Source organism: Ascaphus truei, chromosome 3 (assembly GCF_040206685.1).
Source record: "Ascaphus truei isolate aAscTru1 chromosome 3, aAscTru1.hap1, whole genome shotgun sequence".
Lineage (NCBI taxonomy): Eukaryota > Metazoa > Chordata > Amphibia > Anura > Ascaphidae > Ascaphus > Ascaphus truei.
This window is the reverse complement of record NC_134485.1, coordinates 413,834,149-413,852,819: the sequence shown is the minus strand read 5'-3', so window position 1 is coordinate 413,852,819 and position 18,671 is coordinate 413,834,149. Positions and strand designations below refer to the sequence as shown.

The 18,671-nt window shown below is 46.3% G+C and overlaps 1 protein-coding gene across 11 annotated transcripts in view; it reads left to right on the top strand.

The window, feature by feature from the left end:
• The window catches only part of EMSY (EMSY transcriptional repressor, BRCA2 interacting), a 48,587-nt gene that overhangs the window by 7,673 nt on the left and 22,243 nt on the right, over positions 1-18,671 (top strand). For 7 of the 11 annotated variants that reach the window (XM_075592672.1, XM_075592674.1, XM_075592680.1 and 4 more), the window contains exons 6-13: positions 834-986; positions 3,564-3,823; positions 5,733-6,000; positions 11,099-11,338; positions 11,731-11,886; positions 14,421-14,591; positions 16,790-16,870; positions 17,556-17,692. In XM_075592672.1, coding sequence (XP_075448787.1) covers positions 834-986; positions 3,564-3,823; positions 5,733-6,000; positions 11,099-11,338; positions 11,731-11,886; positions 14,421-14,591; positions 16,790-16,870; positions 17,556-17,692 — 1,466 coding nt within the window. The remainder of the gene's footprint in view (positions 1-833; positions 987-3,563; positions 3,824-5,732; positions 6,001-11,098; positions 11,339-11,730; positions 11,887-14,420; positions 14,592-16,789; positions 16,871-17,555; positions 17,693-18,671) is intronic. The other 4 variants (XM_075592681.1, XM_075592678.1, XM_075592677.1 and 1 more) reach the window with 1 other exon arrangement.

The following is an 18,671-nucleotide window of genomic DNA, read 5'->3' as shown; positions in this document are numbered from 1 at the left end:
CGGTAATCTTCAGATAAACCACACAAACTGTCTCACAACATGTGAAAAAAAGAGCACAAGAAATATCACAGCATATACTGTAACTGTTAAACACTGCAGCATAAACAGTACCAACATTAACAGACTGACAGACTAACAATAGTAACAATGAGTCTGTCAGTCTGTTAATGTTCGTATTGTTTATGCTGCAGTGTTTAACAGTTATATGCTGTGATATTTCTTGTGTTCTTTTTTTCACATGTTGTGAGACGGTTTGTGTGGTTTATCTGAAGATTACCGGATCGTCAGGACTGGACATTTATATATGGTCAGATTCCACATTGTTTATGATCGATTTATTGTTTCAGGCGCCGGGCAAATTTCAATGTCCCGAGATCTTTGCTCCAAGTTGTGTTGTCAGCTTGCGTTTTAGGGAATGGTTATAGAAGGAGCTGGAAACGAGCGTTACGTGACAGATTATGAGACGTATCGCGTCGTTTCCGTAATCTCTGCATGTCACTCACGTGTTATTTTTTTAAAATCTTGTACAGTATTTGCTTCAGTAATATCAGCCAAATCCGAAGCCTTTCTGCCCAGCAATGAGGAAACACATTGTGCAGTATATCAAAAACTTCTATTTGCATTTGAGGTTTGAGTCCGCTCCCCAAAGTGTGTGTTTGGGATAACATTGAGTTTGTGTCCTCCGGGATGTAGTAGTGTAGAGCAGCTCTCGTAAGACGCTGTACGCATACATGTTTTATTTGGCCGGGGAGGTTCCATTTGCCTTTCTCCCCAGTCTACTCTTAACGAAGTCCTAGCATGGGAATGAAATGTACTCTCTCTGTCTCTTCTAGTGGTGGTTTGCTACTCCTACACCAGTACTACGCCCACACCCACGTCCACCCCAGTTCCCAGTGGCAGCATCGCCACCGTGAAGTCCCCGCGCCCGGCCAGTCCGGCTTCAAATGTCGTCGTGCTCCCAAGTGGCAGCACAGTCTACGTCAAAAGTAAGTCGCGTCGTGTGCTGCAAAGCCGCGTCCATGCTTTGGCGCGAAGAAAAGGCCGTGCCTCAGGCGGGCCATAGAGCGGGCCGATTGCCGAGCAGACGCAATCTTTTGATTTTTGCCACGTGACGGCCAGGTCACGTGCGCGGTTCAGCCAATGAGGGGAACCGGGCACGCGTCTCCTCCCCCCGAACCCCAGGCCACGGATCGCCTCTGCAGTAGGCCACACGCTCTGTCTTCACGCACCTAACTCGGCCTAAAGCATCCGTGTAATATGTTGTGCAGCCGCGTCTCCGGTTTGCAATTAATTTTTTTAACATAGAATTGAAGTTGGGGCGTCTCTGGAACTGAACCCCCATTTACTTTCGGCTACCTGCTTCCGGACATACCTCCGGAGGGGGCGCCGGGGATCTCGGCAAAGTTTAAAGCTCTCGCGTCACTTGGGCCGATAAGAAGCCGCACTGGATGACGTCACAGCTTCCTATTGGCCCGCAGAGTGCGGGAGCTGTGAAACGCAGCAATAACGTGATCCCTTGAACGGCTACCGGCACCCACTACCGATGTCTTATCTCAGGGTGCAGCTCCAGAGACCCCCTGCTTCAGTCCTATGTTCTAAAGATGACGTGGCCGCTCGGATTGCCTCTTTAATCGTGGTGGTGGTTGCCTGAGTGTTTAAATTATAATGTATTTATAAAGTACCTACGCATTCCGCAATATATTCTAGTGGAGGCGAGCGAGGGTAACATACAAAATATTACCAAGATTGCCAAACTTTCCCCCTTCTAGTGTGTTTGAGAATATTTTGACTCCGTGTAATTTAAAGGCCGTTTAACTACCGTAATATATTTCACCTTTTTTGTTTGTGTTATTTCGTGTTATCTCTCCTGATTTTCCCGCACGGCATACATCAGTCACAATGACGTGATAGAAATACAAGCGGAATCTGTGCAGAACGGAGCACAGCTAATGCAACACAAAAGCGGAGGATCAAACACAGGTAACGCCCATAGAAATGTAGAATTTATTCGGCTCACACGGACCGCTTTAACAGATAAAGCTGGCCATGTGAGCCGAATAAATGCTAAATTTTTATGGGCGTTGCCCGCGTTTGATCCTCCATTTTGTGCTGCATTAGCTGTGCTTCGTTCTGCACAGATTGTACTTGGATGTCATTCTTCAACTAATTGCACTCTATGGACTTGCCATTATCTCCAATAAAGAATATCACTTGTGAGCACATTCACATGTCTTAGACAGGTCTGCAGCCCTGCCATTCACCATTATCACCTCGCATACAGTGCTTCCCACTGCAGCAAGGGATTCTGGGAAATGACATGCAAATGGGCACACAATGTGTCACCTTTTGCCTGGAATATCCATTCACATGGAGCCCATTTAAGCAAATGCATCGCAGTTCACACAGCTTTTAAGCACAGCATGGGACTAGCAAAGCAAGTCAAACCACTCACAGAAATGTTTCAACCTTGATGGGCATCATCAGTGTGAGGTTGCTTTATGCTTGCTTGGCAATATTTCTAGGCTGGGTAGGTTTACCATATCACATTTTAAGTTATGGTGGGTAAAAAAAAAAAAATTTTGTTGCCTTTTTCACCATATATATTTTTCAATTATATTGCACCACTAGTTGCTTAATCCTCCCGGGCATATAATTTATATTATTATGGGACTGGAGATATGATTTATTGATTTATGATTTATCCGGACATTGTGTTCTTAAGATTTGGAAAGGACTTTCCTTTTAGTTCATATTGTGACTGAGCACCATACCACCTTGGATCGGACTATAGAAATGACATGAATAATAACCGATCTCTCGCCCCGTAACAACGGAGAAAAACGTTTTCAATCGTACAAGTGATTCACAATGCTTGGAAATAAAGGTACACATTCTAAGCATGTTGAAGCCACTAGTCAACCACAGCTAGTCCATGAAACCGTGTGCCGCCGGAGTTACAAGGGACGACACCTTTTAATGAGTTTGTGCCCAACATTTATATACTACAACTAATGTATCATTTGATCTTGATGGGTTACAGAGAGCCTTCTGCAGGTAGTGTTAGGACAAGCAAGAGAGGGGACACCTTGTCGAGGTTTGCAGGCTTAAAATGGCCAAAGAATTGAACGAACTGAACCTCGCTTATGAAAAGAAAACCAGAAGTATCTAACTATATAATTTGTGACATTGGATGTCACACTGGGGATTTATATCTTTTGCCCAATCCCTTATTGACACAGATTATATATGGTGGGCTTGGGTTCTGATTTTACAGGGGGGGGTCTGCGTGCGTTTACGTAGATTTTAACATTAGAATAGTGTTCCTATTGAATAATTTGTTTGTGGATATCTTCATTCTCAGAAAACTGTGTGCCTATTTTTTTGTTTTTCCCTGTGACCTGGAGATAAAGGTTCTTTTTAGGAAGTGAGAGAAACCAATTGGGAGTCCCTTGTAATCCAGGGTAGCACGCTCTCTCTAATATTTTGCCTGCGCCTGCCACCAGCTCTTTATATAACACCCGGCGATGTATTTAGCAAAGCTCCCTTTCACCCTCTCTCTGCAGGCGTCAACTGCTCAGACGACGACGAGAAGCCTCGTAAACGTAGACGCACAAACTCGAACAGCTCGTCCCCTGTGGTGCTGAAGGATGTGCCCAAACCCTCCCCACCGGTCTCCAAGACCATCACTGTGCCCGTGAGCGGCAGCCCCAAGATGAGCAACATCATGCAGAGCATCGCCAACTCCTTACCCCCGCACATGTCTCCGGTGAAGATCACCTTCACCAAACCTTCCACCCAGACCACAAACACCTCCACACAGAAGGTCAGTGGCTGGGATAGCCCTCTAAGGAGAAGGGGAAAGATGGCGGTGGGAAGGCTCTTGTGCCTTTTGTTGTCATTGGGGAGAGAATGTTGAAGGATGTTCCGCAAGTGCCTTAAAGGCCCATCTCCAAACACGCCTCTTTACTGAAGCATATGGGTAGCGCCGCTGGCTGATACTACGCATCTCGGAGGCACTGCCCGTAGCCCCTTGCAGGCGCACTTATCAGAACGCCCTCCTACTGTCTCTGTAACTGCTCCCTACGCACTTGGATTTTTCCTAATGTTTTATGTCTGTATTCCCATTATGTCACGTGTATTACAGCTGTAAAGCGCTATGTAGATTGTAGATGGACAGCTCTATACAAGTAAAGATGTATACCATGTAAAGAAGTCCCAATCGTTTTGTGGGAGTAAATAAAACCACTATGCAGAAGATGAAAGTAAAGTTTAATGGTCTCTCATGCCGCATGTGCATGGCTTGTATTAGGAATGGGTACAGAGGCCGCGAGACTTCTCCCGGCGTTGCTGATAAAGATTAGATTTGTTAAGGTTCCTCTGCAAGCAGAGACTGAAATTGCCTATGTATGTAGATGTTTATATGGCGCTTTACAGAAGACCATACAATACAGGGAATTATAATACAATAAGTGCACAAACAAAATCGGACAATCGGAAAGGAAATCCCTGCCCAGGAGAGCTGACAATCTAAGTGGAATGTTGGGAGACGTACAGAGACTGCAGGTGAGGGAATAAGTGCGGTAGATGGCAGTGCTTGGCCACCGTGGTTGGTAGGAGTAACTGGGTGTGGGACACTAGCCATGAGTCTGGGCTATTGGAGGGCTTCCTTTTAATTTGGTGAGTTTTAAGGTTGGTCTTGAAGGTGGTGGGTGTTTACATAGTGGGGGAGAGTGACACAGGTAAGGGGCAGTGAGGGAAAAAGATGTAAGGAGAGAGAGCATTAGAGATGAAAGGGGATTTAAAGGAGGGCAGGAATGAGCAGAGCAAGGGTATGAGATTAAAACTCGTGTAGTGGGGAGCAGAGGAGTGGGGAGCCTTACAGGTAAGGAAGAGAACTTTGTAGGTGATCTGAAACTCGATTTAGAGAGGTTGGAGGAGGTGAGCAGAGACTGTTCTGGGAGAAAGCAACCTTTTTCTAGCAGCAGAATTTTGGATAGATTGCAAAGGAGAAAGTCGGGAGCCCGTGAGCAGAATATTACAGATATCCCAGACGGGAGAGAAGGGCAGGAATTAGAGTTTTGGCAGTAGCTTGACAGGGTGAAGGTCGGATCTTGGCAAAATTACAGAGGAAGAAGCATCAAATGTTGGCCAAATGCAATTGTTGGAGGCCAATGGAAGGCGTGTTTCATTGAAATGTCAGTTTATGCACATGTTGCATTTTAAATTAAAAAGTAAGTTGGGGTCTCGCTAAATGTGACATGGATCTGAAATGGAGTAAGGGGTCTCTGATATGGAGCGACTTTTATCACGTTGTAAATTCAGCGGTGCGCAAAGTAGGGGGCTTGAGAATCTGTAGGGGGGCGCGCGGCGGTCACAGAGGTCCCGCGCTCTTCCCCACGGCATTTCATTTAAATACCGGGGGAGGCGTGAGGCCTCTAACTCTCTTACCTGGTCTCTGCCCAGTCTTCGTCGACAACGCGAGTCCAATGACGCGGCGGGATCACGTGACGTCGCATGACCCGCGACGTAATTTGACGCCGAGTCTTAGGAGAGGGCGGCCACAGCTCGTAGTTTGTGCGCCCCTGTTGTAAATGATTTAATGCTCGTTATGCAAACGGTGTGACATTTTTACAATTGTAAGGGGGGGGAAAATGGAGTTTTTTTTTTTTTGGTTCCGCTTAATTGCTCCGGATTTGTCCTTATTTCCCATGCCACGGTTTTTTGTTTCACAGGTGATAATAGTGACGACCTCTCCGAGTTCGACGTTTGTCCCCAACATCTTATCGAAGTCCCACAACTACGCCGCGGTCACCAAACTTGTCCCCACGTCTGCCATTTCGGCCGCCACGCAGAAGCAGCCGGTGGTGATCCCGTCTCCTCCTCAGTCCTCGGTCATCAGCAGCAGCAATAACGGCGGCTCCGCGCTCTCCCCGAGCAGCATCGCCGTCACCACGGTGGTGTCCTCGAGCCCGTCCCTGGTCATGTCCACAGTAGCACAAGGTGAGCACAAAACCTTTCCATCCTAAAATGCTCCAAGCTCCTCCTCCTTTCTAGGCAAGGTGAGTTTCACGGGTTATCACATCGGGTACAGAATGCTCACTCTCCCCCCCAGATTTATTACTATTCTTATTTATTGTGTGCCGACATATTCCGTAGCGCAGTACAATAGGGGTTGGAGGACGAGAAAACCATAAGTAACCAACATACATTGTTACAGTAGGTACGGAGGGCTCTGCCCCAAGGAGCTTACACTCTATAAGGAAGGGTAAGTGGAAACACAAGGTACAGGGGAACGAGAAGGTCGGTGTGTTTCGGATAGCTGTTGGTTAGTTGAAGGAGTTGGCGTTTGGGAAGAGGAGTGGGGTTATGTGGAGGTAGATCTGTGAGAGCGGGTAATGTGTGGAGGCGGAAATGCATGAATATGCATCTGAAATATTTTCTCCCAGCCCAATCATCGAGCAGCTGTAACAGCAGCCGAACGGCAGCAAATGGCGACGCCCTTTACCTGCCCTTTGGCTGCCGCCTTTGGGGCGATTCAGGTGTCCCAGAGATTCTTTGGTAGAGATGAAAACAGCACCATGGCAACACACTACCTCACAGCAGGCATTCATCAATCCTTTGGTATGGCTTTATGCAGTCAATGGGAGTTGACGCCCAACTGGGTACGTTAACCTATCACGGAGCTCATGGGGTGGTCAGTATGTTGTGCAGGTAAATACATCCTTGTCTACATCACCTGGAGCAACTGCAGATGTTCAAGTCTGAAGTTTGGACTGTCAAACGTTTCGGTCCAATTGTCGAACTTCTAGACAAAAAGAAATGAGTGAAGGACTGTGCGCCCTTCTACACTTTCTATAGAAAGGAAAGCTATGTCCGGATATGCCCATGAAGGGGATGCTTATCCCAAGAATACAAGGAAGAAAACGGTGATAGCCCCAAAAAATAAAGTGGAGATCCAGACAGCAGTATTTAGGATCAATTATTTATTTTGGGAACAGTAAAGTGGGCAGCGTTTCGTGTCCCGATGAGAGATCCATGTGGGACCTGAAACGTGGCACTCTCCACTGTTCCCCAAATAAATGATCATTGATTTAAGAGACTGGTGGAAGTAGAGCCCCACTTGAAGAGCTCCTCTTTATTTTGGGGGCGGTATCCCTGTTTTCTTCATTGTATTTTGTCGTATTGTGTTGGCCGGACATACAGGTTGATTACCTCCGTTAGATTTTTGTCCACATATTTTCTTGTTTGTTGTTAATCCAAGAAGAAATCTGATTTTACTGGAGCTGGTTGAGGAATTAGTATTTCTCTTGCATGACAATTGGCAAATGTTTCACTTTTTTTTGTACTAGCTAAATATGAGTATCTCGCCCAATCAAAATGTAGTACAGGTTGAATCTTCTCCCCTTCTCTCCATAATTATTCCCTCTGATTATCTCTGATCTGATCGTTGATATTCCTTGCACCAATTCCATGAATTATCTGCGTGGAATCCTGGGAGTTGTAGTTCTTTTAAAATGCTTCCATGTTCCTTTGGCTCTTGCCTTCTGAGGGGCAGAGGTTGGAGGGACTTTTTGTCGAGCACACGGCTTAGCCTGCACTTTCAGAATCAGGCTTGGTAAAGCCTAAAAAAAAACAGCTGCCATAACCAAACACCTTTCGGGTGTAAACTGGGGTTTTAAAGGTGTAATCCATTGCATGACCAAAGTGAACCAATGCAAGCGAGTTGAATATAGGTGATCAATGCCCGTAACTATACATATTTTTTTAATGTTATGTAGACTTGGGAGATGTTTGATTTCCTCTGACTCCCTTGTGTCTGTCGCTGTGTGTTCAGCAGGTGCTTGCATAGCCAGAGCTGCCTCCCTTCTCCTGCGCTTATCTGTATTGGCTCTCTGATAAGGAGAGGGTGAGCCAAGGGTAAACAAAACCCTTAAGGCACGTTCTATAGCGCCGTGCGCGGAATTGTAGTTGGCTGACGTTAGTCAGCCTTTCTGTACAAGGGCTGGGAGAGGGGAGCCGACGGACAGCGGCGACGATGAGGAAAACCGTGTGTGTGTGTGTGTGTGTGTGTGTGTGTGTGTGTGTGTGTGTGTGTGTGTGTGTCAATGATTGCAGAAGTAAAAAAAAAATTTATTAAAGTTTTTTTTTCTTTAAAAAAAATCTTATCTAGGACTTCCTTTCACTTACACAACCCATGCGACCACACACACACACACACATATATATGTAAACACATACACACACATATATATGTAAACACATACACACACATATATATGTAAACACATACACACACATATATGTAAACGCACATATATGCACACACATATATGCACACACATACATACATTACCTGCAGCTCCTGGCACAATATACAGGAAATGCATGCGGCACGTGCACGCACGTTCGCATAGGCACGCGCGGCCGCACGCTCTATATATCAGCCCTTATTCAGACACACTTCCACATTCAGAAGCTGCTAAGAAACTCAACATGAAAGTTGTCGAACCTTTGCTTTGAGCTTAGTTGGATCTGTTTAGGGAAGACAATAAGAGTGTTATATTCTTCACGAGGTTGTTTCCTGGCTAGCTACATGGGATTGCACTTCTTCTTTTTTTTTTTTTTAAATAAAATTTTCCAGCTGGTTTTCCAAAGACGTTGTTCCTGTTTGTATGCCATTTAAATCCATCAAGTTTGAGACCAGGCAGCTAATCCGACAAACGGTCCAGATCACAGGCTTCCTTTTTCTGAACTAGATGCAAAACATTGGGATAAGACTCCCAGGATTGACACAGCGGGCACACGTCGGGCACACGTCTGGCACACCGGACCATGGTGCCCTTTGGTGGGGTGGTTCATCTTTTCAGGATCCCATGGAAAGGAGGATGAATGATCGCTTAAGAAGCAGTAAGCTCTATACTCAAACCGGCCACGGCTATAGCAGGTTTATCCAGACTGTTGCGTACCTGGAGTCACAACCTACAAGAAGATTTAATGACCTGTGTGCCCTGTCAGCAGATCCTTAAGAGCTTTAATATCTTCAAGGATGACATTGAAGACACTTTGACAGGTTAGTGGCAGTTCCTCGGCTTGACGGGCCTTGTGGCTAAAGACATAGGCTGCGGGATACCTGTAACAATACATTAGTTTCATTGTTCACTGGCCGCTACTTGTTTGAAGCTTTGACAGCAGGGAAAAACGTGGACCTACTCCAAAAAAAGGAGCCTGAAGGTGTTCAGGTCCTAGATCCTTTGAGATCTTCTTAAAGCCAGAACCTACAGACTGGAACAACTATTTCCCAGATACTCCTTGAATCAGAATTGTCAAAGCTCCATCGGAAAAACCATTGCTGGAAATGGCAAACAGCCGACCCCCCCCCCCCCCCCACCCACCATGAAGGCAGAATTTCAAAAAGTTTGTGAGTCCCTTAGGGCAGGGATGCACGAACTCTTCTTTCTGCGCCCCCCTGCCTGCCTGCTCTCACCCACGCTCAATTTGGACGTCAATTTCTGCCGACTATTGTGTAGTCTCAAGCTATCATACTGGCACATCCCATCCATTAGGGCTACCGTGGGAACGTGGAAGAAAGACCTTTTTCTTACCAGTATTTGCTTTTCTTCCAGTCCTCCGTGGTAGCCGTGCCACTTTTTTCTTCCGTGTCTATTTTCTTTTTCAGTAATGTTTTTTTTTGAAAACCTATTACACCGACTTTCTTTCTTGGTGCTTCATCGGCCCAGATTCTGGTGCCGGCATCGCGGCGTGCATGTGCGCACCCGGCTAGCACTCTGCTTTATTATCTTATGGGACCTACCCGCGTGCGTGTGCGCCTACAGGTGTGCAGGCGCGGTGACGCGGACGCGTTTTGAAAATACACCTTTTGTATTTTCAGGCGGCTGCCGCATGACGTCAGCGCACGTGAGCTGGTTCAGCCAATGAGGGCGAACCAGCTTCGCGACGCCCCCGCAACGTGTCCGTGATCTCCTGCAGCCAAGTTCACACATCGCTCGGGCTGCAGGAGTGTGCGCGGCTGCGCAGGGCCCTTGATCCCTGCCTTACAGGGGCCGCTGTTTGGGATGGGATGACATTGGGTCTCACGGATCATTGCTCTTTTTTGAAACATTTATTTCCTAAAATTGCAATGCAACCTTTTTCACGGATGCGATTCTTTAATAAAATATTCTGTAGGAATGCCGTTCCTTGTAGGTCAGGAATAAAGAGGTGGCCTGGGTTCGAATAGAGACGACTAAACCGCAACATGATCTCAAATAATAAATCAAAATTAAATTAAACTATTGCATTTAACCAAATGTTAACGTGTGTTGCCTATAGAAAATATATATTTTTTTTGTGTGTGTTTTTTTTTGGGGGGTGGGGGGGGGCAACTTTCCGCTTCTAGCTTCTTTCGGTTTGTCGTGGTAACACTCCGAATTAACCCTTTCACTGCTCGAGTGACCGGTCACGTTTTGCAGGACAAGGGTTTAATTACGGCGACACCAATTCAGATACTCGCTATACCTCCAAATAAATACCGGGGATGGATTTTGCTGACTGCAGTGTGCGCTTTATGCTTATTTTGTAGACCAAATTCAGTAGCGATTGCACCGCTTTTTCATCTTGACTTATGTAGTTGCACAGACGTAGCAGCGTTTATTGCCCCCGCTGGTGTGTAATAGTGGGATGCCGTGGGGTATTCTTTAATCACTGCCACGGGATCCTATAGTGGGCAAAGAAAGAGCGAGTGGGAGCAGTGTTGGTCCTTTGTTCCATGTAGTAACAGAGGAGGGAGTAGGGGGTAAGATAAATGTTTATTGGACCAGCAAGTAGATGATGTGTTACAAGATTTCTAACCTCGCGGGGTCCTTCATCGTGTCCTATCCTAAGAGGTTCAAAAGCTTGTAACATCAACTACTTGCTGGTCCAATAAAGGGTATCATATCCCTACTACCCCCTACATACCCAATACTACTGTACATTGAATGCTATGGGAACGCTGTGATATCAGCAGTCTGCTACATCTGTACAACCAGAAAAGGCCGCTGTGCCCTCTGACCTCGCACACCATTGACACTTTTTTTTTTTGTTTTTCTCTCCACTGAAGGTCTCTCAACATCGGTGGTCAAAGTGGCCTCATCCAGGCTCCCCTCCCCCAAGAGCCTGGTTGCTTCTCCTAGCCAGATCCTAGCGCAGTTCCCCAAGCAGTACCAGCAATCGCCCAAGCCGCAGCTGCATCAAATACCACAACAGGCTCAGCCGGCGTCTGTGGCCCAGCAGGTTTCTGCCGCACAATCCCAAATGCCCCCTGGGATCAAGCACACGATGCCCATCAAACAGGAATCTGGTGGGTAGACGTCATGTTCCATATCCGTTTGTGTTGTGTGTTCAGGTCCCCTATTCAGTGAGCTGTGAAGCCGCTTTTCCATGTCAGGGAAGCTCAAGAGCTCCGAACTTCCCTGACATGCATGTGTGTTTGTTTCTATATAGGGTCAACAATGTACAAATAAAGGCCATATAATACAGGGAGTAATAATCTAGTAAGAGGATGCAAGCTAAGTGCAGAATGAGCATATTGGGGGACAGTAAGGGCCTCGGGGTGTGGGGATCAGTGATAAGGGAAGTAACCTCACAACGTTTTTAATAGGGACTATTGTTTCTTTATGTACAGCAATTATTATTTGTGTTGTGCATATTTCCCCCTCCCCCCCCTTGTTTAATTTGACTGACCTTCTCCAGTTTCAGGTGTTAAAATCATCACTCAGCAGATGCAGCCCAGTAAAATCCTCCCCAAACCGATGTCTGCCACCCTGCCAAACAGCAGCAATTCTCCCATAATGGTGGTGAGCAGCAATGGGGCCATTATGACCACGAAACTGGTCACCACACCCAGTGGTAAGCTCGTCTCTTACTGTTACTCTGTTGTCCAAGTGCTAGGCCACACGACTGTTTTAACCGGCGTATGCAAAGGGGGAAGGCTTTGGGGCTGGGAGTGTGATGCAGACAAACCATTGTAGGGTGGAGGTAGTTTTAAAAAGAGGCAAATCTAGAGGCCATCCTCTTGTTGTGCCGCCATCTTGCTGCAATCTTTGATTGAAAACGGACTCTGTATCTCTTTATATTTCCATTGTTTTTGGTATTCTGTTAGGCCGGGTTTATAATGGCGGCATGTGTGCGTACGACGCCGTGTGCCGCCGGAGCAAACATACGCAGATCAATGAAGGCGCGTAGAGAGCGCGCGAACGCAGTGTCCAGGCGCGCGATTTAAAAAAAAAAAAGATTTCCAACGTTGTGTTTTCCCTGCGAGACGTCCGCATCACGAGTGCGGTTCAGCCAATGAGGGCGAACAGCTCGCGTCGCGGCCACGCCTCCCGATACATGTTTCGCGCAAGTGACGTCGTGCCCACGCACTGCCGGCTCTACTATAAACACGGCCTTAACAACTCAACTGGAGCAAAAAGTAAACTGCATGACGAAGGCGTTTACACGGTAATCCCTCCAATACCGAAATGTACTAATGGCAGTGACATGGTTAAGGGGTTACATTTGCATAACTGATGGCTTTTTATTTATTTTAACCCAAATCTGACACCTATAAATTTGTCTGTAAACCGGGTGAGTTGAGACGAGGCGGGTTTTTTTTTTTTTTTCTGGCTGCTCCATTTTGTCTGATGTCCCTGTGTGTTTAACAAGACTTTAAAAGAGAAGGGGACTTTGTCTGTGTAATCTTAGTCGAATCCCCTATTCAGAGCCCCAAGAAGCCAAATCTTTGCTTTTAACACTTCAGATCAAATGATTACATGGTTTGCAAAAGGTTGTTTTTTGGCAGCTGCGTGGGATTGCACCTTGTAAGCCGGATAAACCTCTCCGAAGCCGCCTTGATGCAGCAGGGAGACAGAGAAAGCTGGCATCAACTAGCCACTTGCCAACATGCTGAGCTAGGCGAGGTTCTTCTAAACCGAATAGGAATAGCAGCCTGTGGCTCAAGTTCAACTCAAAGCAATGAGGTGTTTTTTAGGATGAAGGGTTTTAGCAGGTTTCCCGGATTACCTGCGTACCACCTTCTGGCAAAGAGATTAGAGCACTCGGCACGTGAACATGGCACCAACGCTGCTCACCACACAGCCGTCGGTTTGCTAGGAAGATGTGATCATTGGCAGCGTTACTGTAGCACAGATCCTTCATTCTGTCACCAGTATCCACAGGATGTGAGCGTCTCAGCTAGGGATTTTGGCACAAAGTGTGTGTGTGTGTGTGTGTGTGTGTGTGTGTGTGTGTGTGTGTGTGTGTGTACTATTGTTGCTGATGTTTTTTTTTGAACATTGAGCACTTCAAGCTGTACCTCCAAATTATTTATTTGATGTAACCTGACAACAGTATTTTCACATGAAATCCAGCGTCTCCCTATTTCCAGTGGCTGTAGCGCAGTGTTGAATACGCGCACGTATAGGAAAGGGTGATGGGGTAATTGCCCATGTGTAGCCTGGAACAGATTACAGAAATGTACCTGGGGGTAAAAAATATTGCACCGGTCATTTGATACTCGCTAAGCAAAAACTACATCGGTGAATTGACTAAATGTCTGTGTTGTCCATTTTTACGTAGTCTTAGCAAGCTGAACATACACCGGTGGGTTTTGTAAATTGGTAACTATTTTGAGGTCTTTTGACCCCTCCCCCCTAGGTCGTGCCTATAGTGCCGTCGTTGGCGACGGTGACACGGCGGGTGACGGCACCCGTCGCCCTGGCTAAAGTTATGTTTCGCCGGGCAGCGGGGTCGCGGGATTCCGGCAATTTGATTTGTTCAAGGGCCGTCACGTGACGCGACAGCCCTTGAAAAATCAAATTTTGCCGGCTTCAGGTTATCGCGACGTCGCTTTGTCGCTGTCGCGTGCACTATAAGCGCACGCGGCGGCAATGTATTTGTTTTCGGGCCGCGTCGCCGTCACTATAAGCGCGGTCTTAGTTTAAGCTGACCCATCGCACTTAATGAGCGGGTCATTCTCCCAGGGTGTACCCGCCATGTCTAGGTTCTCCCTGCCGTTCCAGGATGGTGGGGACCTCGGAGTCCCACGTGGGATTTCCCTTGTCGCCCAATGGGTACATCCACGTCTTTGTCTTCCATGTTTAACGTTGGTCTTTTGGACTTGCTGGGGTAGATCAGTGAGCTGTATATTCCTCCCTTACCCAATGTAAATAGCAGTCTCTAGTACGCTCTTTTAAACGAGCGTTTGCTAGTTCTGTCCAGTTAATGGGAAGATGCTGTAGCTGCTGAGTGCTCTGCGTGGATTGCTCGGCCCTTTAGCAGCCGAGAGGTTACGTACTCTTCCTGCTATAAGTTAGACCAGTCTGATTCTCTCTGCAATGTTATGATTATCGAATTGTCTCTTACCTTTTGTCATAGTCTCAACCTCCCTCCCCATTTATTAGGCACACAAGCCACTTACACTCGCCCGGCCCTGAGCTCCACGCTGGGGGCACGTATGGCGGCCACCCCAGGGGCTACGTACGTCAAGACCACAAGCGGAAGCATCATCACGGTCGTGCCCAAGTCACTGGCCTCATTGGGAGGCAAGATCATTAGCAGCAACATTGTGTCCGGTAAGTGTGTGGGCAGGATTTAAGGAATGATGTCCGCCCGTCTGTACTGTGTATATAGAATTACGTCGGAATTATGTTTTGCATTAAGGGTCCCAGTGATTTTTCTTTAAACTTCCTTCTTCTTTTCGATACTTTGCACCATGTCGCAGTTACATTTTCTTACATCTTCAGTTACTCGTCCTGCACAGTTCTGTATGTTCCGTTTCTGTTCTTGCATCTTGGGGTGACTTTACAGGCAGTCCTCGGTTATCCGACACAATGCGTTACTCAAAATGGCGTTGGATGGCGAAACGTTGTAAAGTGAAACACGTTTTCCCATAGGAACACTGTTTAAATGAAAGGTTCCGTTCCTGAAGGCATTTTTAATGCTTAAATACACACTATTTTACGCAGACAATAAGCTATGAAGCACACACATAAATTATATAGTGCATATACTGTATTATATTATATATATATATAATATAACATAATATATAATATAATATAAAAATATAATATATTATATAGTATAATATATATATATTATATTCACATAAACAACTTTGCAAAGCGTTGTAAGAACGTTGGATAAGCAGTTTGGGCGTTGTAAAAATGAATATAGGTATCCATTGCATAGCGTTGGATAAGCCATTCGTTGTAAAACGAGGACTGCTTGTATTTCTTATTTCCTTAGTAACTGCTTTGTGTCTCCTGATCTTTTCTTGGCCTGTTTTTGTGTTAGCAATGCCTCCAGGTTTTTTTTTTCTCTCCTGTGCTCTGAACTACAATCTTAAGGTTTTTGTTGCATGATTTGGACGACCTCCTGCAGGAATTAGTGGGTCTGGCAGCTGTGGGTCTGAATCGGAGCTGAAATAGTTGTCCTGCTCTCTCCTCCTTGCATCTGCTTCAGTGCGGCAGTAGGATGAAGGGGGGAGACATATCGAGGCTGAGGTAGTGGTCCTAACCTCCGTGAGGGGGCAGGTGGGGGTAAGCCGATGGGAATAGCAGGGAGAGGCAACGGGTTGGAGTGGGGAAGATGCGTTGGGTGCAGGAGGTGGGGAGGAGCGCAGAGAGGTAGGGGTGCAGAGATGTAGAGGGAGATGATGAAGTGTAAGGGAGATGCTGTGAGTTACATAGAAATAGAAAGCAGGGTGCAGCAAGATAAAACAACAAATGCAACTTAGTATTTGCAGCTATTTATTCATTTAATAAACATTACAATTTTGGGTGGCCAATGCAGTCAGTGTATCTTATTCAGTCCTAAATTGTGTGTGTGCGCACGCTCCATATACAAAAATGGTCAGTAGGCAGTATATGCAGTTAAAGAATTGTGCAAACCCTTGTATTGCATTTAAAAAAACCACTTTATTAGACTGACGTTTTGGTTCCCTATCCTTGGACTATGCATGTATGTAAGACGAGTGTCTATGCAATTTCTTTTAGTGTGTAAGCATCTCTTTCTCTCTCTTTCTCTCTCTCTTTCTCTCTCGTTCTCTCTTTCTTTCTCTTTCTCTCTTTCTTTCTCTCTCTCTCTTTCTCTCTCTTTCTTTCTCTCTCTCTCTCTCTCTCTTTCTCTCTCTCTCTCTTTCTCTCTCTCTCTTCTCTCTCTCTCTCTCTCTCTCTCTCTCTCTCTCTCTCTCTCTCTCTCTCTCTCTCTCTCTCTCTCTCTCTCTCTGCTCCTCCTCCTTTCTCTGCCCTACCTCCTCCTCTGTCCCCACTCCTCCCCACCTCCTCTCCGTCCCCACCCTTGTCTCTCCCCTCCCCCCGCCACCTCTTTTCTCCCCCCTCCCTCCTGCTTGACCCTCAACAAATGTTAAGATTTCAAGAAGGAAAATGTTAAATAAAAGAATAAAATAGATCCAAGGGGCGGGTTGCTGCTTTAAGCCGGAGAACCTTATGAGAAATATATAATGACCAGAGGGTTTGCTTGCCACGTTACCACAGTCCTATGTACAATATTCCCACTGCGGTTAACCCCCGAAGAGGAGGAAGCATATCTTTCATCCAGCGCAAACCATTCTATGACGAGCTGGCATCCTTCTTCTGTACAGGTTTCCATGTCCCTGCACACATCCAAACTTAACCCCTTCCCTCCCAGAGAAGCCAGCAATGCAATACGGCGCAGCACTGGTTTTACTTGGGTGTATGTTCTTAAACGGTTGTTAAATATACTAGGTGAGGTTTTCCAGGACTGAATGCTGTTACTTTTATTACAGCTGCAAAGTGTGTGCTAGAAGGAAGTAGGATTCTGGCTACAGGACGTACATGTTATAACAAAATATTGAATTCGCAGCCAGGTACTGAACAGGATACACCGAAAAAAGTGTTTGAACATTTTGTCTAGATCTACTGTACTTGCCCAACACAGGGCTCCAGGCACCGACTGTCGCTTCATCTGGACATGATGGTCCTGAGGCAGCAGTCTGCTGCACTCCCCAAATAGGTTTCATTCTATGACGCCCCTACTCCTGCCCTTTGAGATCCCCCACTCTTGCCGTCTTGGTACCCTTTCTATTTGTTCCCTTAAGAGCAGCTTTTCATGGGTGGAATAACTTGGCCACCATGGATTGCCCAATCAATCGAAAGGAAGAAAAGGCCCAATAGCTTCTATTTTTATTTTTAGGACTAAATGACCCACTAGTTGTGGCTGAATTATTCTGAGTATTGCAGCCTTAATGGCACATCCCATGTGGGTTCTGTTTTTCAGCTAAAGTGTCATGGAAGAGCAATCGCAGATAATTTGTGTAAAATTAGGCACTTGAGTGTCTCTAATATATAGTCTATTTTATTTGTTCACGTGCATCTCCAGCTATAACCAATGTCAAACGACAGCTATTAAATGGGTGAATGCTGGCACTAGGCGTCTTGTTTGGAATTGGATTGGCTGTGTTTTCAGACCCTGGACAGTTCTGAAAGGACAGAAGTGGGTCGTAGTAATGTTTTCTTACCATCACTCATGTTGGTGTTATTCCCTCATTAAAGGTACTACAACAAAGATCACCACCATCCCGATGACCTCGAAGCCCAACGTCATAGTGGTGCAGAAAACCACAGGCAAAGGAACAACCATACAAGGTCTTCCTGGCAAAAATGTGGTGACAACGTTGCTGAACGCCGGGGTAAGTAGGACGCTCCTTACTTTCTCATTGCAGCAGGGGATGGCAGGGTTGCAGCCCCTTATGGTTGGTTAACATCTGCCTTGCGAGGAGTAACATGATCTGGCCAGAAGTGCGTTCTGTTGTCCTCTTCTGAAAGCAGAAGAGCCTTTTCTGCTTATTTCAACCTCTGATCTCTCCATGGTTTTAATCCGCATTTAGCGATGTGAACGGTTCTGCACCACAGAGAAGTGTTTCTAAGGGGCGGAGGGTGTACAGAAGCTCAGCGGCAATGTCGGTGCCTTGGAAGCTGGTGAAATGAGTTTGAATCCCAGTGTGTGCTCTTTGTGACATTGAGCAAGTCGCCTGATCTCCCAAATTAGATTGTAAGCTCTTCTCGGCTGTGACTCCTGCAAAATTCTAGGTTGCGTACACTGCCAGCGCAATATCAGAAAATACAATTATTAGTGGGTGTCACTGCACTGTTATCCCATTAAAATGTGCACACACAAGTTGACTTGTGTTCGGAATATCTATAATGGTTACTACATTGGACGGGACTAGATTCAGATTTGGAAAACTATTGCCACAGAGTAGGAAGTTTTGCCCTAACTTTGTTTTATTAGGTATGCAGTAATACTAAATCTCCAGTAGGTCATCTTTCATTCTTAGGCCGCGCTTATAGTGCCGGCGACGTGACGTCGCCCGAAAACAAATGCATTGTCGCCGCCGCCGCCGCGTGCGCTTGTCATAAGCGCGACGGCGACGTGATTTTTTGAAGCCGGCAATATTTGATTTTTCAAGGGCTGTCGCCTCATGTGACAGCCCCTGAACCAATCAATAGCCTGGTCGCCTGCGATGCCAAAATACAACTTTCGCTAGTGGCGACGGGTGACGTCCCGCGTCGCGGGCACTATACGCGCGGCCTAATACTACTTTCCCCATCACTTGTGGGGCACAAAATGTATACTCTGGTTGCACAGCAAGATCTGAATCAAGAGTT